This window comes from Habropoda laboriosa, unplaced genomic scaffold, assembly GCF_001263275.1.
Source record: "Habropoda laboriosa isolate 0110345459 unplaced genomic scaffold, ASM126327v1 scaffold20, whole genome shotgun sequence".
Classification (NCBI taxonomy): Eukaryota; Metazoa; Arthropoda; class Insecta; order Hymenoptera; family Apidae; genus Habropoda; species Habropoda laboriosa.
The window spans coordinates 1,336,898-1,360,353 of record NW_017100143.1 but is presented as its reverse complement, the minus strand read 5'-3'; the positions used below and the strand labels follow the sequence as shown (position 1 = coordinate 1,360,353).

At 43.6% G+C, this 23,456-nt stretch overlaps 1 protein-coding gene across 1 annotated transcript in view; it reads left to right on the top strand.

The window, feature by feature from the left end:
* The window catches only part of LOC108573189 (beta-1-syntrophin-like), a 186,067-nt gene that overhangs the window by 86,847 nt on the left and 75,764 nt on the right, over positions 1 to 23,456 (top strand). Inside the window, exon 3 of the mRNA XM_017935584.1 lies at positions 14,316 to 14,524. Coding sequence (XP_017791073.1) covers positions 14,316 to 14,524 — 209 coding nt within the window. The remainder of the gene's footprint in view (positions 1 to 14,315; positions 14,525 to 23,456) is intronic.

The window sequence follows — 23,456 nt, the reverse complement described above, 5'->3', positions numbered from 1 at the left end:
ACGTTCGAAGAAATCGCTCAATATTTACGTACATGCTACTGCGTTCGGTGGTATACGTTCAGTTTTTCAACGACTTTAACAGGGTTATTCGAAATATATTTTATCGCTCGAAAAATTCTGTTGTGTCTGTTACAGCGTTAAGCGAGATTCTGGTAGAATATTGTGCTGAATTTGTTATACAATTCTAGTACGTTTAAATGTATATAAATTTAACAATATTGTTTAGAAGAGAAGCGAGAAGTTCCCTTAGACTGTAATACTTGGAACACTTTCGTTTGTCTTGAGGATGCGAGGAAAGAAGCAAACGTTATGTTAACAAAATATTATTAAGAACTTCGTCTCAAAGAGGCGAAGAAAGTTGAGGGGAACGAAGGAAGCTCGAGTTAAAAGAACCAGAGGGAATTACCAAGGAATCCAAAGATCTCGAAGTTGGCATGGAAAAAACACTCGGACCTCGGGGGTAAAATAATGGTGGAACGTCGGCTCTGCGGTTGACGTGGCCTTATAACTCAAATCCGCGGCCCATGGATGTCCCCTCCCAACCATGAAATTCCCCGCGGGGGCAGCGAACACGTTCGATTTCCGAGAGGGAAGTTCGACGGCCTTTTACACCCGTTCGAACCGCGAGAGTGACGATTTTCCACTTTTCCTTCGTGCTCTTAACTCGTTTTTCCAATTGAAAAAATAATTCTGGCTAATAGAAAGAAGTGAAAGAGCAGGGCGCGTATATCGTTGACCTATACCACTTTCCCTTCGTCAATGTAACGCACTTTTCCAATTGAAAAAATAATTACGACGATCTTTTTCACTGTCTTTCCATCAGCTTAACGCGTTTTTCCAGTTGAAAAAATAATTCTAATTAATAAAGAGAAGTAAAGCGGCAGGGCGCGTATATTATTGATCTATACCACTTTCCCTTCGTCAGTGTAACGCAGTTTTCCGGTTGAACAAATAATTACGACGATATTTTTCACTATCTTTCCATCAACTTGACGCGTTTTACCAATTAAAAGAATAATTTAAACTGATAAGGCGAGAAAAAGGAACAGGGCGCGTATATCGTTGACCTTTTCTACTTCCTTTTCATCTACCTAACGAGTTTTTTCCAGTTAAAAAAATAATTACACAGCACGCGTATGTCGTTCATCTTTCCCACTATCTTCTCATCGACCTAACGCGCTTTTCCAATTAAAAAAATAATTCTAGCTAATAATACGAGGCGAAGGAGCAGGACGCGCATATCGTTGACCTATACCACTTTCCTTTCATCTCCTTAACGCGTTTGTCCAAATGAAAAAGTAATTAAGCAACTTATTAATCTTTCCCACTTCTTTTGCAACGGTTTAATGCACTTTTTCAATCGGAAAAGTAATTCTAATTAAAGAAAAAGAGGCGAAGTAGTATACTTCGTGTACTCTCGAGTCGTTCCCTCGTTTTTCGGTTTCTGCCCCTCTCGGTGTTCCGTTTGATACGGCGGTGTATCGTGGTTGTGTGTGCTGCTTCTGGAAGAGCTACAGGAAGAGCGAAGCAGGAGGAATTCGAAGGGTAAGCAGCCGGAAGGGGATTTTGAAGAGGAAGAACGCGAGATGTTAACAGCCAGACGGTATTGTCGTTGAGCCACGCCCCGCGACTCCTAATCAGAGCCGCGTGCTCGCGACTTCCGCGGGAATCACGTTGAATAGAGGGTTGGAGAACGTCGGGGAGGGATCGAAATGGAAGCTGTTATGTCTGTAGACTTAGCTGAAGCATATATTGTAATAGGCGTTCTAGGAATTAATCGAGTGAATTTTGTGGTGAAATTTCTCAAGGTGTTGCGAACGATTTACGCTAAAAACGAGTAGACGTTAGCTCGTTTTCAAACTGTACACTCTTTTCTCCAATTAATTACTCAAGTATCTTCGGGTATTTCTCGTGGGCAGCGTTGGAGAGAAAACGAAGAACAGGTCTTTCGTAGATCTTTCCCCGGTGAAACTTTCACGGGTATTTGCCGGAGGTTCACGTTAGGAGGATCTTCAGGTTTGTTTACCGGAGACATAATACGCGGCTGGAGGAAAAGACACGGCGAGAAAATGTTCGATTTCAGCGACGGTAAATTCCAGGGATCCTCGAGGCTCTCGCGAGCCAGGTTCGCGTAGTTAATGCTATTAAAGGCTTCCCGGCTGGGAAACAGTGTTCTTTGGGGAAACGTGTCCAACGTTTCGTCGACATTGTACCCAGCTTCGTGCAGAATATATAAGGTCGCCTATAGTGGAGAGTTAACTTCGTTTCCTACCAAGTTAATTTCATCGATCAGCTTTACAACTTGATCATCCTGACCCAAATGTTCCATGTCGTTGTAAACTCGCCTGACACTTGTAGTGTACGGTGCAAGTAGATCATTTTGGAGTATCCTGCTGATACGACACTAGGATTCTATGAAATCTTGCTTATTAACCATCTATTCGACTCGATTAGAGTGCTATAAATAATTATACACGATTTCACTGACACTTCAATTTGTTCGTTTGTCTATTAGAGCACAGCTCTTCTAGAGTAAACTGCGATTCTGACATTATTGCACTTGTGTAACGTAGGTATGATAGAAGTATCAGCTAGAAAGTGCATAAATCATCGATGAAAGTACAGAATAACCGTCAGAATGTTCGAAACCCCGTTCCATCGACGTTAAGACGCAACACCAAACGTGCCACACTCTCCATAAAGCACTCGTGCAATTTATATCAGGCCATTGGCGAAGCTTCTCCGCTAAAACGATCCGTAGACTCGGTCTACTCTAATTTCCCTTCCAAATCCTGGTCTGTGCACCATCGAGAGACTTGGAGAGATCGTACTCGCCACAGGGCATCGATCTCTAACCGAAAAGCCTGGTACCCGGTGAAGAAACACGTCCCAGAATTCCCTTTCGTCGATCCCTTCTTCGTTCCCCTTCGCAGAAAGAGAGACAAGGGTCGGTAGACGCGAAGAGCGGGAATCGTTATCAAAGAATACAAGGTTTTCGCAGGGGGTCGATTACAATCGCGCAGATTCGTAGGGTTGCTCGGTAGATTACGCGCTGTTCTCCCGCGCCACATCATCGACTGGCCAAACGCCGTGCCTAGACCGCGGGTAAATCTTATTTGAATTGGAGATGCCAAGTTTACCCCTTAGCTGGACCCACGATGTACCGTCAGCTTAGAGGCAGGAGGTGGTAAGTAGCTTAGGGAGGACGCGTCCACGGATATCAGTGTCTCTTCTCTCTCGCAGAGACGTCTCTGCCCCTCGATTTCTGCGGGAACACTGGTGTGTCTAACGGGGACAGAGACGGACGAGGACTTAACGCGTATTTCAACGCTGGTATCGTGAGTAATCTGGCCGCCAGGAGTAATGTTGCTGATGCCAGGTGGTTTCTCGTGCTTCTCAGGGTTGTCACGGGAATTTTAAGGCACTTTGGAATTTATTTCGCGGCTGTTCCGAGGTGAAATTGGGCGAATTTTAGGGGGACAGTGGTGGTGGAGGGTGGAACAGTGTTTTAGGAATTTTTGTTCGATCATTGGAGCGAGATTTATTTGATAAAGTTGATGGGAAGATAGGCGACCATTGCTCTAAGGGATAATTACAAAAATAGTGATCCTTCTCTTGCAGAGCACCCTGTATGTACTGCTTTGTTTATTGTGTTATTTAGAATCCTTTATTCCAGTGTTTAAACAAATTCTTCTTAAATCACATTGGACAATGAAATCACCCTGAAGTAATTGATAACTAATTACTGCCTTATGAATGTTTCTGTAATTATAAGATATTTAAACATGTAAAATAAATGAAAATAACGTTCCAGAATTGTTACCTACACTATAATACGGTCACCAATGAATTATCATTGCTAAAGAACCCAAATTACAAGAGAAACGTCCAAGAAACCACGTTCCAACGTCACTTTCCATTTTAAGTAGTAACAGTCCGTATATTCTCAGCCATCTCGTGCCAAAACCGACACGCTGCAAAACCCAGTCAAATTTCACCGCGAAAACTCTGAATTCTTAACGTTAAATAGTTCGAATCACTTGTAGAAAGGTATATTCTCCAGTTACCGATAGAATTTTCCACAATTTTCCCGGATATATTCGCTCGCATATGTAGGTACATCTGTACAGACGTGTTCGAGGCTTCTAAAAGCAACCAGACGCGACTGAACGAGTGACGGGAGGGGAGCAGCGGGGTTCACGAGCCACTTGTGAAGATAATCTGACAATCTGTGCCAAAGGCAGGTGTTGCACGCGCAGGTGCGCCACGCTTTCTAGGGATTTCCATGCTTGTGCTCGTGTTTTAAACGTCGAGTGGCGTGAACGCGCGAGCGCGCCCGTGTTCTCCTCCCGGCGCTTTCGAAATATCGCAGGCAATTTGGCCCCGCAAAATGAATTGTTGAAACCCAGCCCAATTCTCGGTGACCATTGTCACGCTGTTTCGTTGCTCGCGGAAACGTGTTAATCGTCTCTTTAACTGAGCACGAGACGAGTCCAAACAATTTCATCAGGCGACGTTGGCCACGAAAAAAAAAAAAATAACGAGCTGTGTGTTTCTCAATTTTCTCACACTCTGTCCCCAAAATCTCCCCACATTTTTTTTTCAAATATTCACCGTTTACGTGACACCTAAACTTTAATACGGATTTTCACACTTTCTCCTGTCTTTCTACTTTTACACTTGGCACGATAGAATATTTCTTAAAATTCAGAATCTTTGTACGATTGTAAAAATTTTGCCGTGGAAGATGTTTTAATTAAACCGTAAAATAGAGACGCGAGAAGCTGCCGCCTTTTATATTTAATTGCACAATTCACCGGAGGGTTTGCGTATTAATAAAAAGCGACGGCGAGGTCGGAGTGCCGGATGGAGAGGGAAGGAATCGCGGTCTGTGAATGTCCACTGTCCTCCGATACGGCGAATTAGGCGCACAATAATCTCTGATTGCGGAGCCCTTAAAAGTGGAGGAGCCCCAGGATTTCGCGATGTGCACATTTGAGGTATCAGAGATCCCACAATTTCCTGCGCGGCGAAACGAATTACAGGATCTCTTGGTGGCGGAGCGGCGTCGACCCAGGCCCTCGCTCCTCTATTTTTCATCGTGAAAGAGAAAATGTAACGATACCATCGGGAGCGGAAATAAAGTAACACGGACTACGGAGGATTCTCCCTCGTCAAAGGAATTAATAGAACGAACACATTCAACACTCCTTCCTGGACACCGTTCCCCCATTCCTGTGTACCGTTAATCGTTTTTACATTTCAAAACGGACGGAAGTGAAATTGCAAATTAACTTTCCGCGTCGAGAGGAAGATGAAACGCCGTGGAAATTCTTTGTTCCCCGAGATCTGTTACCTTCCGTTGCTGTAACGTAACGTCGTTAAGCTAACAATTACAGATCCTTTCTGTTAATTGTTCATTTTTTTATAATATTGTAATGAAATGTTTTATTGAAATTTTATCGAACTTTCCTTCAAATACTTTGGGATTCTCTGGACAATTTTTTATTTAGTAATTCACTGCAAATTTTGCTGCGAGCTTCTATACGTCGTTCAAAATAAGAGTAACCTCGCTCTCGGGCCGACTCTCGTCCGTCCTGCGCGTAGACCGAGAGAGTCTAGCAGAGGGCAAGACGGAGAAAAACGTAGGCAGTTAAGTTTGGACGTTGTAGCCCTGCCTTAGGCACGCCCCATGCGCGAAGCGAGGTTACTCTAATTTTGAACAGAGTATAGTAGATAAATTTTTGAAATTTTATCCATGTTTTCTTCAATTATTTTGGGATTCTCTGGACAGTCTTTTACTTAGTAACTCGCTGCAAATTGTGCCGAGCTTCTGGTAAATAATTTGCGAATTAATTTTAAAATAAATTTCAAAAAATGAACTCACGGGACACTCAAATTTATTTCACTCTCAATCTTCCGCAGTACAAACCATAACTGATCGCTTCCTTTTTTCCTAATTTCACTCAAAAACGTTACACAATGGAATAGTTACGGTAGGATTAAAATAGCTCGGAAATTTCTGAAAAAGAACGAATATTTCGCGGCATTTAAATGGGACACATTTTCGTCGAAGATTCCCTGAAACGGAAGTGTTGTAACGCGTCACGAGAAATCGCTTTCGCCTCTCCTCCGGCTTCCATCTCATCCTTTTAAAAGATTAAAAAAGAAAAGCTGAAAGAGGAGGAAAGTGGCTGGGATTTACAGAGGCGAGAAAGCTTTCTCTCTGTTCGGTAAAGAAGAAGAGGAGAGAAAGAAATCCGGCGTTTTTATTATTTCAAAGTGAGAATAATGGCTGTGGCTACGGCGAGACGCCAATTGTCAGGCTGTTTCGACGAACGAGTTCGTTACCACGCTAATGCTGCGAGCAATTTGCTATAACAATAGCAAGCATCGATCCGAGTCTCGATGTTTGTCGACACATGTCGCGAAATTTGTCGAGAATCGCGCGTTTCGATGGAATCGATACTTCGTTTCAAAGGGGAAATTTGTATGTTTCTTTACGGTCTTCGAGGGAATTTTTGCGTGAGAAATTTGCAGAGGAAATTCGCGAAGATTGTGCCTCTTTAACTCCTCTTTCGTGGGAAGGAAAGATTTTGGACAAACTTCAGAGGAATTTTGCTAGTTAAAAATTCTAAAATTTTGTTTCTTAAATTTTGTCAGTGCAAAAATGGAGATTGCAAAATTTTAGTTATTTATTTAACAGCGAATGAATAATCCTATGTAAAGTTGCTTACATAAGAAAGGGTAATTTGTGTATTTAAAAAATTTCTAAATTTTGCTTTCAAGATTTCTCTTTAAGGGGGTATTGCAGTCTAGACTTTTCAAAAAAATCTATTTTTTTTTTGCATTTTCTGAAAGTAGACATTTGCAGAAGTATAACTGTCGAAGGATTTTTCCGAATTTGTAAAATTGACAAAGTTATTGATAACATTCTCGTGTAACTGGTATGAGAAACTTTAAGCGCGTTTTTCCAAATGTCTGACCTGATATCTCAAGTTCTAGTTATCCGATTGAATACAAATTTGACATGCACCTTCAGTGGATGTGCCGTTATCGTCTGAACCTCTGAAATACGCTTTCAGAGCTTCTGAAATACGCTTTCAGAGCCTCTGAAATACGAAAAAAAGTCGAAGAAATCGATACTGAAAATTCAAAGTGCCCCCATTTTGTAAATTTTCACTATTTTTTTTTCATTCTGGTTCACAACGTAGTCGCAGTCGTGCTAATCAAGAATCCTTTTGGTTCTTTCATTTCGGATGAACAGAATGGGCGGAATCGTTGTCAGCCAGTAAGACACTTTTTTTTCTAAAGGGACCGCACTGAATGATATATAATTCAGACAGTTTTGATTATTTTCACTTGAAAAAAATTGTGAACTTTCTTAAAACACGAATAAACACGTATGCAAAATGCCGATACTGAGACACTTATACTTTCCTTACAAAAAAATCCCTAAGAAGGACTAAAAAATGACACTCTAGACTAGAATACCCCCTTAAAGAGAAATCTACAGAAATTTCAAACGAAGCTTCAAATGTAACTCACAAACTAAGTTTCCTTAATTCTAGTACAGCTAGCAATAAATACCCGAATTTAAATTTTAAACATCACTTGAAAATGAATCTTCCATCCTTAAAAAAAGAAAACAACCTGAAACGCAGCTTCACAAATTACAGAAACTGCGTGGAACATTTGCCGGAGCAAAAACCATCAACTCTCCTCGAACTAGAAGCTCCTTCGAATCATTTGAAAGCATCTGAAAGATAGAATTAAGCTAACAATCCGTATTTGCGAATACCTCGAACAACTCTTCAACTATTCGACGAATCAAAAATCCCGAACTCTCGTTGAAAAGACGGTCTTCCCCGGTTTCCAAGGAACAAGCGAAATTATCCACGGCGAATACGTCGAAGGAAGAAAACTGGCAGGAGTAGGAGGAGCGTGGAAAAAAGTTTCCAACGAGATCCTCGAGCTTGCAGCTCGGGAATTTTCACTGTGAACGCACTTTAGGAACGGTTGCCGGCGCGCAGCCTGTCGAAATTAACCGAGGAAACGGCAGAATTTCGACCAGTTTGAACGGGCAATTTTACCTAACGAAGAGGAGGACACTCGTGAGCCGCGTTTTCTCGCGGATTAAAAGTTCCCTTCGAATTCGCCACTCGACTAATATACGCGATTTTTTCGCGGCCACGCTGCGCCAGGCGCTTTCCGTCTGTTTGCACGAGGGAAATCCGCGTGCCTAAAATTCACCGAATTTCCCCGGTAACTATCGAATTACAATTTTTCCATTTCGCCCTTTTCGCGACGAAATTATTCCAAATTTTTCTTTGTAGGCATTTTGGGACGGTTCATGGCTTGGCCTGCGCCTCTTAGACCCGAGTACCCATCGGTTCGGCCCAGCGATATCTTTGCCTTTCGACGACAGTCCGTACGCCGAAGAGTCCGAAATAAACTACTTTGCACGACATCCTGATTCGAGTGAAGTTCATTACACCGCCTCCTACATCTTATTTATCCACCTATGTTAGAAGAAGTTAGTTCCAACGTTACTCCCACGAAGTAATAATAGAAGGGAGAAAAGTTTAATCTAGAATTCGATAGGAAAAGATCGAAATCAGAGAGCGGTTGGTTGATAGAAAAATGTCGGGAACGAAGGTGGAAAAACGATGGAAAAATAGGTGGCTAGTGCTGTGTTTCTCAAGCTTATCGTCTAACTTTCGAACAAAAGGGCTCTGTTACCGTGGTTTCACCCGCCAAGTAGAGATGCGGCCGATTGGTCAGACACAGGGGAGGGATACATTACCCGCTGGAAACGTGAAACCGAAAGGCGGAATCCTCGCGCGTCGAATGCTGCGGATAGGAGAGAAAGGGGAAAGTGAGCGTGGATGGAGTCACGTTTAACGACTCGTGGACTCGCTTTCCTTCGCTATGGTTTACGCTGCGAAGGGGGGAAAAGGGATGAATAAAAGAGGAGAAAGTGAGACAAATAGAGGCACGTTTTGTGGATGGAAGGGGAAAGGATAAGTGGGTTAAATAAAACGAACGAATTTTTTCTTTTTGCGCTGCTGAGAGAAGGGTTGAGTAGTTTTTACACCGTGTAGAATAGATCGTTTAGTGTTTAACCCTTTGCGATCGGCACATTTCTCTGGTTGGACTATCAGCTAGTCGAAGCAAATTTAAATTTTCAAAGTTATTTTTGCATAGTTTATTTATTATATATATAAGGATATTGAAAAACAGAATATTTTGAAACTGATACATTTTGTTTAATACTTACTAGTTATAGTGCATAAAAATAAAACGTTTTAATTTTTGTAATTTTCCAAAGTATGATACTTGACAAAACAAAGATCATGCCGCCATAGCGGCGACACCGATTTCTAGAACAAAATTGAAATGCCGCCACTATGGCGGCACCGATCGCAAAGGGTTAAACCCTTAAGCAGCCCTTTGACTACGAAAGACGTATATACAGGGTGTCCCGTAAAGAGTGTAACACACGGAAATGGGGGGTTGCTGGGGTGATTCTGAACAACTTTTTCCTTGACCAGAATGTTGTTTGAAGCTTCGTTTTTGAATTATTAACGAAAAACACTGGCCAATCAGAGCGCGCGTAGAGCCCCCGCTCAGGGAGTGGCGAACAGAGATTCGCGCGTACGCTTGTTCACCAATTTCGATTGATTTCGATTTATCTCGTTCAAATCGATGAAATGTTCCTTCATTTCATCAAATTCAAAGTTTCATATCGAACTCACCCGAGTAAAATTTATTATTCTCGCCTAATTCATTTTTTCCCCGTCACAGCCGAACACATTTCTTCGAAATTTTCCCGATTTTCATAGCTCTTTAATCCAAAGAAACGCGTCAAAACTCACGACTAACTGTTAGATAAGAGAAAAAGGAAGAATTCCTCAATTCAGTCACATCCGAAGGAGCAGAAAAGAAGCAGCATCGAGAAACCAGCCACAGCGACGAGTCTCAGAAGACATCAGGATCCAAGCTCGAGTCGTCGAAGAACGGCGAGAGGAAGGAAGAAGGTGGAAGGAAGAGGGAAGGCGGAAATCCCGCTACAGGAAATTTGAATTAAAGCCGTTGGACGGAAGAAAGGGGTCGCCATAAATCTTTTTACCGTCTTCAAACGGGGGAGGAAAAGTCCCTGGAGGCTGCGCGCCGTCCTGGAAACGTCCTCTCTTCTTTCTCCGAGGAACGAAGGAAGGAGAGAGGAATCCTCTTTCCCCCGTTGCTTTTTACCCGGCAACCCCTCTAATTTACTAACCTTATCGGCCTGTTTTCGAAACAAAGGCGTCCCGCAGCGCGCCGCCTTTGGTTTTCGACGGCTGGTCAAAGGCGCGCGAATTACTCGAGGATACGGAAGCGAGATTACCAGGTCACGTGTTTCTCGTACACACGTCTCGTAGACAACGAGAGAGAGAGGAAGAGAAGGGAGATAGGAAATTGAAAGAGAAACAACGTCGTCGAGTTGGCGAATGGAAAAGCTGACGAATGGATAGGCGGAGACACTCTAGAGACCTCGGTTGTTTCGTTAATTAAACGAAGCCACGAGCAATTAACCGGGACCAAAACGGTTCAACGAACCTCCGAGGGACATCTTGCAGCTCGAGGAGAGTTATAGTATGCTGATTGCGTTGTGCGTTCCCTGGCAATTGTTTCGGCGGCTGGTTTCTTCGGATCCTGCCATGATTATGCGCGAGTGTCTTCTGGCTTCTGTTACAGGGGATGGCGAAAGATGCGATTTAGGGGTGGCCTGCTTCTTGCTTAGGGTTCTGCGAGGGTTTTTTTCTGAGGACGTAATTTTAGGGGGATTAATTGGCGAAGTGTGGTATTCACGGTGTCGATTATTCTGCTATTGTCTCACTTCTGATGCACCGTGTTCTTCCACAAATTTTTAACCCTTTCTGATTCGTACTTCTTCAGGAGTCTGTGAGGTTTTTCGTTGTGGCAATTTTAGAGAAGGCGTGGTAGATTAATTGGAAAATTGTGGTGTTCTTCTGCTTTTATTTCATTTATGTGGGGCGGTCTAGCGCAACGGCTGTGCGTGTGAGAGCGGTGTGTCGGTGAGGCGCGAAACACAGATTCAGTATTGATGAAAACTGGGAGATGATTCCAAACTTTTGGCCGGTACTGTATATATTTTCCGTAGCTGTAGGTTCGAGGAAAGATTGTATACGCGACCTAGGCAGCGAGGCGCAAGAAAGGCAGTCGACGGTCTACCACCGAAAACTGAGCTGGGCAACATCGGCCCGCGCTACGACACTCGCGGTCTCGCCTTCGGTGAATAAAGAATTCACCACGAACAGGTCTCAATTCATTTTCCGTTCCCACAGGGCCTATCCCATAAATAGAACGTACGTTAGGGTTTCTACGCCTACTACACAAATCAATTAAAGGTACCTATTAGGCCTTTTACGCCTATGCTACATCCATTCTATAGATCCAACGTAGCAACTATCCCATAAATAAATAGAACGTACGTTAAAGTTTCTACGCCTATTCAATAAATCAATCATATCTATTAAAGTACCTGCCATAAATCTAAACGTAACCTACTTAGGTACCTTCACCCTTCCACAAATAATCGACCGTAACTTATCTAGGGATACTCGCCTATCCCATAAATAGAACGTACGTTAGGGTTTCCACGCCTATTAAAGGTACCTATTAAAGCTTAAATATTAATAATTATAAATCGATCAAATATATCTATTAAAGTGTAATTACCTATTTTATATATCAATTGGACGTATATTAGGTGTTAGGGATTGGGTTTATGGCACGGCCGTTCTTTCATACGATTTTGAATGCACACCTTTCCCTTTTTTTTTTTTTTTGCCTTCAGCCAACTAAATCTTTTAATCTGTCAGCGAGGCCCAGGAAGCATTTATGGCGGTAGCAGCATAAAGTTTCTGCGCGCTACATGTCTTCCTGGTGCCCACTCGTGACCATCCGATAACTACTGCCGTGCCATAAAACCTTCCCCGTCGCCCCGACCGCTCAAGTCCCATTACGAGCGAGCTACCCTTGGACCTCATGCCCCCGCCAACGCGCCGTACCACCACTCTGCCAACTGGGACTTCCAGGATGGGCGGTATGCTAGCGGGTCCTGGAGGACTGTCCTAAGGGTAGTCACGCTCTAATTGGCGCACACCATCACCTCCCACACATCCACTTTTCATATAAATAACGACACAACACCCTCAAACGGGATGATTATTAACATTTGTATAAAGATCAACATTCACACGCACACCACACTAAGACGTTGATTATATCACCAAGTAACTTATTCTGAAATATAATATTGAAAATACGTGTGACACTATTTATCTTCACCAACATCACACCATCCATCAAACCAACATCATCGAACCAGCGGCAGCATAGCGCCACCACTCTCGAACATATTCCTTGTTCGAAGTACAAGACGCAACATTAGGATTTCTACGTCTATTCTATAAATCGATTAAAGGTATCTATTACAGTTTTTACATCTATTCTATATCCATTCTATAATATCCTTTCCAGGTCCCTTTCGCGAGTTTCTATTGGCAGGTAGAGACCGGCGCCGCAGGTCAACGTGGGGGGTCGTCGGTCGCGTCGATGTTTCGTGTTTCAGGACACGACGTTGATAATTTTTTCTAAGGTGAAATAATAATGTGGGATTTGACGAATTGGCAAAAAGATTGTGAAAATTGCAAAAAAATTTCTGACGCGATTAGAAGGAAGAGAAACGACGAACCATCCTCGTCGAAATGTTCCACACCCGTTTCGCTCGGCTCTCCGCGAGTTCTTCTGCCCCTTGTTCGCTGCAACAACACCCCTCGATCCCCCGAGGGCTGGTAACGTTCGTTATCGCTTAAAAGTGTGGAAGAGAAACGAACGTGGAAGTGGATACTTTGTATAAGAGACGGCGGACGTTTGTTACCGCTGCTTTCGCTGCCTGTCTTCCAACCCCCGCGGCGAACGGTAACCGGATACGAGGCGGTGTTTAGGCGATCTCTGGATGGCCGCGTTTAGCGTGCCTCCGATATCGCTTATTCTTCGTTCCTCCGCCTAAAACCACCCCTTATCTGCTTTCTTCAATTTCTCAAATTTTCTTCTACTTTCGGGGAGTTAAACTCGGAGCTTGAGAAATATTTAAAGAGACATTTGTAAGAGTTGCGAGAAATTTCGTCCCAATTTCTCAGGTTCAAATTCAACCACTGCTAACTTATTAGGAAAAAATTAATTAATTGATAATTAATAAGGAAATTTCTAAGATTTCTCGAAATTCTGGTATTGCTGTTTTCTGTTTAATTCCGTGCCAAGCCTCTTTTGAGCAAGTGTCATTACCAGTTTGGTAAATATGTAAAAATTATATAATTGTAGCTCGCTTACTATTTGTTGGATTGTTAAGAGGAATGAGTGTGTGTGTGTAGTAGTAATAGCAAAAATGATCATCTGTTTAGTATGGATGGACGATGATATGTTTCTTTTTCTTAGCGTCTTGTTGATCTCTAATTGATTGCGTAGAGACGTGCCTTCCTCGCGTATAAAATAAAGAAGAATTTATAATTGAAATACCATCTTTTGATTTATTACCTTAAATTCCAGTAATATTGAAAATACACGAGAATTCTTGCCAAGAAACGAGGTTCAGGTATGCACCGAAAATGGTACACGGTACTCTTTATTCGATACGAGCTTCTAGCGAACAGAAGGGCGCCTTCAGCCTCGAATTAGTCTGTTAGGGAAGGCGCACGCGAGCAACAACGTCAGGCTCAACTTGAAATTGAGTTGTCATCCACTCGCCAAGTTATATGGCGCCTTTATAATGTTGCCCGGGCCTCTGATGCGAAAACTATTAAGTCCGAAACCTGATAGCCTCCCCTGCTGTCTGGGTGGGGATATTAGGGACGCGTAGGGACGAGCTCGAAAAGGGAAAACACCGTTTCCATGGGGGTTGTTTCCGTGGGATGAAACATCTGTCAGACCCTGATGCCTCTTTATGTTCTCTCGCGGAGGATTAGGGTCAGTCTCGATGGAAATGGGATATGAAAAAATGATCGCTTCGACATGACTGCTTTTAGCCCCAAATTTTCTCTATTTATGGCGGGAACGTTCGGCTATTTCTCGAATAAATTCAAGAATACACACTGCACTGTATATAAAATAAATGTAAATTTCACGATAGAAATTTGAATAATTCGGAAGAAGAAATTTCTTCCATTTGGAATTTCAATTATCGACGTGAGTTTCGAAGGTGGAAATGGATTCTCGCGAGTTTCTCAACCGTTGTAATGGTCTGATTTCAGAGGGTCGTATCCTGGAGCTGCATTCTCCGGACGGAGTGCACGAGTGCTGGCTAAGGGCCGCAGACAACGCGGAGGCGAACGTGTGGTTCAACTCTCTGCACTCTGCACTCGCTGCTCTCACGCTGAAGGCGCTGCGACTGGCCTCGGCGCTTCCGGATCCGCCGCAGCTCCAGCACATCGGCTGGCTCGCGAGGAGACACTGTCTTCAGGTGAGTGGCTTTGCTCGTTTTGTGCATGGCTTGTTCAAACTGGCGACGTTAAGGCAACAGAGAAAATGGTAAACAGAAACGGACAGTTTTCGAAAGAAGGGGATTTAATACTGAGAGAAATAGAAACAAGTTCGGAGGGTAAGGACGGTAAAATCTTCTTGAAAATTTCGAGGAATTTTTGAACTTTCTGCTCTCAAGTTCGGTGCGAAGGAAATGTGAGAGGGTGCACAGTGTTGGGGAGAAAAAATCACTCCCAACATTGAAATCACCTCCTCCTGCATATTGAGTAAATGAGAAAGGGGGCAAAGGTATTTTGAACGAGCTTTCGAACGCTCAGTTCTCAAGCTCGACGCAAAGAAAATGTGAGAGAGTATTCCGAATCACATTTCACTCGCAACACTGAAAATACACTTCCATCCTGAGAGTAGTACATAGTGTTTGAGAGAAAAGATCACTCCCAGCAATGAAATTACCTCCTCCTACATATTGAGAGTAGATAAAACAGACAGCAAAAGTAATTTGAACGAGTTTCCGGACACTCGGTTCTCAATCTCAACGCAAAAAAAAACTGCAAGGGAGCACACAATGCTATAAAAAATAAATCTTTAAATATTCCGAATCACATTTCACTCGCAACACTGAAAATACACTTCCATCCTGAGAGTAGTACATAGTGTTTGAGAGAAAAGATCACTCCCAGCAATGAAATTACCTCCTCCTACATATTGAGAGTAGATAAAACAGACAGCAAAAGTAATTTGAACGAGTTTCCGGACACTCGGTTCTCAATCTCAACGCAAAAAAACTGCAAGGGAGCACACAATGCTATAAAAAATAAATCTTTAAATATTCCGAATCACATTTCACTCGCAACACTGAAAATACACTTTCGCCGTAAGAGTACACAGTGCCAGAGAAAAAAAATCACTCCCAACATTGAAATTACCATCTCCCCGAGAAAACCATTCCAAAAGAAATTCGACCGAGTTCTCGAACACTCCTTTTCTCGATCTGGACGCGAAGAGAAACGCAACGCTCTAAGAAAGAAATCCTCAAACATCCTTTGGAAGTGGCGTGGTGTAAAATAATTACTCGCGAAGGTTGCTTAACAGAAATATATATTTATTTAAATCAGATAACGCTTAAACTATTTTTAGTTAGTATAGGCGACACATAAATTAAGTAGCCCCTTTTCCCCTGGGAAAGTCCTAGGAAGTGGGGGCGCGGGCCTACATTGCCAAGGCGATGCTCTTGTCCTCGAGGACGAAGAAACCCAGAAATGTTTGTGTTCGGTACCGAAATATTCAGTTGATTAATTTCCTTTTCTGGTTTTTTCTACTCACTAACACGATACCTCTCATATCCCCAAACCTTACAATTAGACACGTAACAAGAAAAACACACCTATAACCACACCCTCTCCAACTCTCCTGTAAAACACCCGACATCTGTGGGCTATTTGTCTGGGTTGAGCGTCACGGCGAGAACGAGACTCTAATCAACCGCCGTTTAGAGATGAGCGTTCATTCTGAACAGGGAAACAAAGCAACGGGACCAGGGCATTTCTCGTTGAGGCCTCAGAGGATAAAGACGACTGTTGAAGAAAACGTTCAAGAGATTTATCATATACGTACCTCGCGATTCACATCGTTACAACGAAAAATATATTTCATTTGTTAAGTTGAGGTGGGTGAGGAACGTCGTTACCCTTTTCACCTCAATTTATTAAAGTATAAGTGTACGGTCGTATAGGCGTACAATTGGTCCAGAAAATGCAATCGTTTATTTTGTTACTTGTCCCGGCGGCAGCGGTTCGGCGGGTACGTCGCGACGGTCGATAAAGGAAAGACTGTCCGGAGGTGTAGGCGTACGCAACAGAACATTTTAATTACGTTAGCGTTGCGTTCATGCTGTCTGCGTCTTGAAACTTTGTACACCGGCAAGATTTCGGGTTGAACGTCAGGGGAGATGCAGAGGTTTTTATATTGTTAGGACAGGGAGATAGATAAAGATAGAAGTGGAGAAAGTGGTGGAAACGGGAAATCCTCGTGCGAACCTGGATGCCACGTGTGCGCTTCTTAGGCCACTCGAGGACGAAGGCAAGTCTTAACCCGGGGAGAGACCAAAGAACGGAAACTAAAATCTGAAGGAGTTGGAAAGGAGACAGTTCGCGTGGAAGAATAGAACGAGGTTCGGCAAGGGTTTGTTGACGACGACGTACCCGCCACAAAGTTAAGAAAACGTGTAGTGTCATTCCACCCACACGTCATCCTATCTAATAGACAGGCTTTCCTCTGCAAAGCAAGGCAAGTCACCGTCCAAGAGAAGGAGAACAATATCGCAAATACGATATTCCGGACGGTACAGTTTGGAAAACATCTCTCGAGTGCCAAGAGTCGCCAGGCCTAGGTACGTAGGCTCCCCGTGGCGGTCGCCACAATCCTGAATCGCGGTTCCCTCGCAACGTTGAGAACGAACTTTCAAAAGCCGGCAACAATCCGTACAATACCGAAAGCACAGACGGTACATTGAAGCGCGCCGAAATTAACGAGAAGACCGACCGTATCCTAACAAAAACCGCGAAACAGATGAAACAGTCCGTGGTAGAAAGAAACAAGCTAATAAAACGCGGTGAAATACCGGGGACACAGGAATCGACGGGGGAGAGGGTTGAAGGGGTGGTTCGGCTGATAAAACGCCGCGGACGAACAGCATGATTGAACGGGGGAAATGGAAAAGGGCTGCTAAAGTATGGGTAAGAATCGAGTGAAGAAAGAGGCAGCAGGAGGAGGGTGGAGAAAAAAGTTGAATGTAAAAGATCGGGAGGGAAAGTAATTTTAAGAAGGAGACAGAGAAATATTGAAAAGAGTCGAGTTTAAGGAAGAGGCTGGTTCGACGGTGAAGAGAGAGGGTGGGAAAGTATGAAAGAGGAAGTGGAATGGAAGCGAGCACGTCTGGCTGTCGACGCGCGTTTCCTCGCGTTTCACGGAATCGAATAGGCTGAGACTGCTCTTTCGCGAACAGTTTCGCTCTGATGGAGGGTGACGCGGTCCTCTCGACGAGTACCAGCCCGCATGAGCATACCAGCAATTTACCACGGGCCCGAATGCTCGACTGGAAGCGTCGGGACGCGCATCCACCGGCGAAACATTCTTAATCGTTCACGCGGAGAATGGAACGTTTCTCTTCTCTACTCGAGCGGCTCCGTCAATATGGCGGATCATTTTCTAACATGTTTTACCTCTGTACTGTGCTTTCAAAACATGTTGTTCCCTTTATTTCGTGGTTTGTTGTAACGTTTTACGTTTACGCATACACACACTCGCACGTGCCTATCAGGCGTTGAGGACAGGAGCCACGATCGACCGTATTTGTGACTTTCCCTATTAACGCCTGCTTCCTGCAATGTAATTAGTGAGAAAAATGGTTTAAATTGGTTCCTGCCAGAAAATGACTCCGACTCGTCTACGTTTCCTTGCAAAGGTGTACGTTGAAGGTCTCGGGAAGAGTGGATACGCGTCGTCCTGCCGATCCCTGTCCACCCCTACGCGAACAGGCCCAGGGAAAGGCCCAAAGGGGCGAGTCGTCCCCACCGAGCGCGCTGGGCCTGGCTTCAGCCTGGGACGGTCTTTCGAAGTGCTTAACAAGGAGTTATTGAAAAGAAAATTAAAAGAAAAATATGGAGTTCAACCCTTTGAGCACGACGAAATCGTATACTCAGAAAATACTGCAAAAGCAACTAATAAAGATAGCTAACCTGGCTAGAAACTCAGGTACACACGTGTACTCGAGTAAAGTACAATTTTGATATGATTTAATTTTCGAAAAATTCAAGCAACGACCTAGCTGCATAGTACATATAAAAGGTTAATGCATGCATAAGTTAGCCTCGGTCGTATAACGTTTTAATACAGCATCGAATAAAAACAACATCGAACCACTTCCATGTATATTTTCATATATTCGCGCAGTTCGCACTCGCCTCTCTCTCCGATAAATCAAAAAATAAATCGCAATAAAAATTCCGATATCGTGAAACACTCGTCTGACCGAAACGCAGTTAGAATGATGAATTTTTAACGACACCAGAATCCCGCCACCCGAAAAAAACAATCCTACTCTTCGTTGGCAATCGCTCGTTCGTCGTTCAACTGTCGTCTAACTAGCAGAGATCTCCCATTCTGCGACACAATGGCGTCGCTTCTCCGCGATCTCCCTATCGATTCGACGATAGTTAGCCCCCGCAGCCTTCCAATCAATTCGCCCGTGATTACCCAACGCGATCAAACCGACGGTGTTCGCTTTTAAATTCGTCTCCGCCGCCCACTCGTTTAATTATCTCGAATAGGCGACGCGACGTTTCTCGAGAGGCGATCGGTATACGGTTATCGGCACGCTCGACCGCATAATTAAACACCCGGGCTTCTTTTCGAGCAAAGGAACTTCGTTACGAGGAATATTTTCCTGCGAGTGAACGCGATCTTCGGGAACAATCGGGGATAATTAAGCGGTACAGGTGACTTGAGGAAGGAAAAATGTTGTCATCCTTTACGTGGAAATTGCGGAAATTTTGAAAGGGGATTTTTGAGGCTTCGAAGGTGATTCGAAGGGAATTCTAACCCTTTGGTTACTCGGGAAGATGTTTGCGGAGTATTCGGTGCTCGGAGATTCTTTTTATATGCGTAGAAAATGTGGAAATGAAGTTTGAATATTTTACAATGCACGATTTAAAGAAAAGGAATTTTTCTACGATAATATGGAAGTTTCTCTTATTATCAACCCTTCGACCGTTTATCCTGAGAGAGACTATGGCAGTGCGTTAAATAATGAGCAGTTTACCTCGTGAGAGACTTTTGAGAAGAAAGTTGGAAAGGAATAAGATATTATCAGACTGTCAATGGGTTAAATATTGCAACGAATTCTAGATAAATTTTCTCTAATTCAGTGAAATTACGCAGAACGAGACTTACGAGAATTATGCAAAATTGAATTTCTATAACAATCCACAAAAGTTTGATACGCGGTTCTCATTTTAAACCTGGAGGCAAAGGGTTAAACGGCCTGCTCCTCGATCACCAAACTCGCAGCGCCCCGAAACTCGAGTTTATCTAAAAGAAGCAGTTAGATAAAATTCGCAGGGACCAACTTCCCTTACCCATTCAAAAAACAAAAAAAAAGAGGAACAAGCTCACAAAGCACGAAGCAACCGAGCCATAAAACCGTGGCGAGGCAGTCGAGATAAAACTCGTTGCAGCGGCCAGCCGGAAGCGATCTTAGCGTCCCGTAACGTCCTGCCGACTTGCTCCCTTCGTTTCCCCTAAAAAGAGAGAGAGAGAGAATTAGAGAGAAAGAGAGTTAGAGGGAGAGAAAGAGGGTTAGAGAGAGAGAGAAAGAGAGAATTATAGAGAGAGAGAGTTAGAGAGTTAGAGGGAGAGAGTCAGAGAGAGGGAAGGAGAGAGTCAGAGAGAGGGAGGGAGAGAAAGAGAGTTAGAGAGAGAGAGAGTTAGAGAGAGGGAGTGAGAGAGTTAGAGAGAGGGAGAGAGAGAGTGAGAGAGTTAGATAGAGAGAGTGAGAGAGTTAGAGAGAGAGAGAAAGAGAGAATTATAGACAAAGAGAAAGAGAGTTAGAGGGAGAGAGTCAGAGAGAGGGAAGGAAAGAGTCAGAGAGAGGGAGGGAGAGTAAGAGTTAGAGAGAGAGAAAGAGGGAGAAAGAGAGTTAGAGAGAGAGTGAGAGAGTGAGAGAGTTAGAAAGAGGGAGAAAGAGAAAATTATAGAGAAAGAGAGTTAGAGGGAGGGAGAGAGTGGGAGAGAGTTAGAGGGAGAGGGAGAACGGGAAGCAAATCGCCCCTTTTTTCTGGAAAAAAGGAAAGAAAGAAAAGAGGAATCGTTCGAATCAGATGGTTTCACGAGGACGGAAGGGAAGATTGAATAGTATTTTAGCGAGGAAAGACTTGTACGCCGGGCGATTAATTGTCGCTGAGTCGCGGCTTAATTATCCGGAACGATCAGGGATCGTTAATTACAGGGTTTTCGTCGCGAGAGGACAAACCTTGCTGATTTGTACCCGCTTGTCTAGCCAAGAAGATCCTCCGGGACGGAGGAAACGAACCGCGATCGAATTCGCGACTCCCGCTGTTTGCCTTTCCACGGTCCCCAGCTTCCTCGGATGGATTCTTTCGCGTTTCGTTTGTCTTTGCTCTCGATTCGATAACCGGGGAAGTTTCTTCGACAGCCTCCCTACTTTTCACGAGTTTCATTTCGCCAAGGTGTTTCTTGCGCTCTCGCGGAAATTGCGCGCTCAATTCCTTTCTTTTTCTCCCATCCCCCTGATTTCCAATTCCTGTTTAATGGCAGTTCGTTTGTTCTTTGAAAAATTTCATGTCGCGCCGAGAGTCTAATTCAACTTGCTCGGTTTTTCAATTCCCTGAGGGGACACTTTCTTAATTTTAAAGAAAACGAACCTATTAGCTTTTTAATGTCGTCCGAGAAGTCTAATTTTCGAAGGTAGAAGTATCGAATCGAACTTTATTAAATTCTCTATAAAATAATGCAAATTTTTTAAATATTAAATATCCTTAACATACTGTGATTTGTGCATCACTGTCTCAGCCGAAGATTAGGTGTAAGTTCGTGTAACTCGTGTCGATTAAATTGCCATCGAGAAAGGGTTAAGTGAACGTTTAAACTCTCAAACACTTGTTTGAATTACGTATTTCAGGCGGTTTGGATTACGTGGGAGTGTATCGCGATAAGAAGATCGATCGTGTTGTAAAATTGTTGGAAGAAAGTGGCAGCTTGGTTGGGGATTAACGAGAGAGGGGTTCCTTTTTTTCGAGCTAGAGCAACTGGAAGGTTGAAATTGATAGGTTGATAACGCCGCAGTGCCTTCGCGATGTAGTTGTCCGAGATTGATAAGCTGCGGGCCGTGTAATTGTCTTAAGCACCACTCTTCTGGTGGAGTAAAATACTGGAAATGATTTAAGTGCATTGCAAATTGCCGTGCTAATGGATAATCGTCGGTAATTTGTACAACACTGTACTTTGTACGAGTTGAAAGAATTGAGAAATAAAAGACGTACGAAAAGAAACGAAGTTGCAATTATTAATTAAAAAATTCGTCGATCTTACTCTCAGAGTCTGTAAACTGTTATCGACGTACAATACATGTAAAATGGAGGAAGGAACTTAGTTCGTCGAACTGAAAGGTCTATAAGTACCTTACGATATCCTGGCTCGCTTGGTCCAAAGTACTTTTTCTTCCAAATTTTATTCCCCGGTTGCATATACACTGATTCTACTAGGCTACTAGAACGACCACTGGTATAAAAGAAGGGCCATAAAAAAGAAACGGTTTCTATCAAAGATCGCGTATAAGAGCCTTCTCTCCTGTATATCGTCCATAATTTCGAGTTTCTCCTGGAATTCTTCAATTCCTGAATATCCAAATGGAACACTGACTTCACTCCTCCATCCCCCCACTCACGCAGAATCTCTCAGAAACCTTCAAAGTTTCTTCCGAGAAGTTCTTCGACGTCGATTCTCAAAGAAACTCGCGAATTCTCTAAAAACTGTTACATCTCTTAGTAAGTGTAAAGAAGGAAGGAATTTTGTTTGCAAATATCTCTATCAATATCGGTCAAATTACCGATCGCAGACCAATGTTGACGCACGGTCCTCCAAACTGTGCAGAGTATTATCGAGTATGTATCCAAACCGGAGGGATAGATCGATAACTAATAATATCCAACGTTTACGCGAGCCACGTATCGATGAGAAGACCAACCTCTCCAAACGAAGGTGTGTTCGATAGGGGGGGGATAGAGGGGCCCGGCACATAATTGATTGGCATTAACGTACCTGATTGCCAGGACCTCCCCTCCCCTCTCGCCTGCCGGGATGCTGCGTCCAGGAGGTTGCCGGGATATCTGTCCGACGTCTCCGAAATGACCGGCATGTTTGAAGACCGTAGCAATAATCAGGCAATATCGAAGGGTCCGGGAGAAGGAGAACGAGTTGAAGAGGGAGGGAGAGTTGGAGGGCGAGTAATGAAGGGACGGCGAGATGGAGATGGAATGTGAAATAAATCGCGTAACAAGAAGAGGAGAAACAGAGAGAGAGAAAAAGGGAAGGAATGAACGAAGAGGAGGGAGACGAGGAAAAATTCTCGCAGATCTTGACATAAGGAAAGGGTTGAAGAAGAACACGAGCAAAGCAAGGAAGGTTAAATCAGATGGCAATTGTGTGAAAGTAGGAGAGTCGAAGAAATATTGCCGAAATCTTCGAGTAACCAAAGGGTTAAAAAAGGACGATGAAAGCAAAGAGCAACGATTGCCCAAATTTAAAGAGGAAAGAATATACAAGGCGCGAAGCAAGTTTCGAATAATCTAAGGTAATCAACGTCCCCCCGAAGAACCCAGAAGACGAAGAGAAGCGAACTCGAGATTTCGGGATGGTTAATGATCCAAAGCAAGAATTCCGGTAAATCGCAGGTGACGCCTGTCAGAGCGAATCGCAGGGGATTACGCGAGTTTATCATGCCTGTTTGCCGACGAGTGATTACTCGTGCGAAGCGGTTCGCTTTTGGGGAGGTTGTAGATTAATTTTCACAGTAATGCCATTGCCCAAACGAACACAACCGGCAAAAGAGAGCAACCACAGCCAACTACACGTTGAATAACAAAATTATTGCCTTCGTTTAAAACGTTTACCTCCCCTTTCACCTTATATATACATACGCACACTCTCTTCCATTCGTTCCTATTAGTCAATTAATCTTCTCGTATCTCTCACTCTCTACCAAAAATTCCAACCGACCGGACAGAGAAAGAGATAGAGAACGTGTCGAATATATATCCGAAGGAGAGGAGAATTCCCATTAAGTCGCGGCCCATCAAAGTCCGCAGAATCGCGATTAATCGCGGTACCTTTGTGCA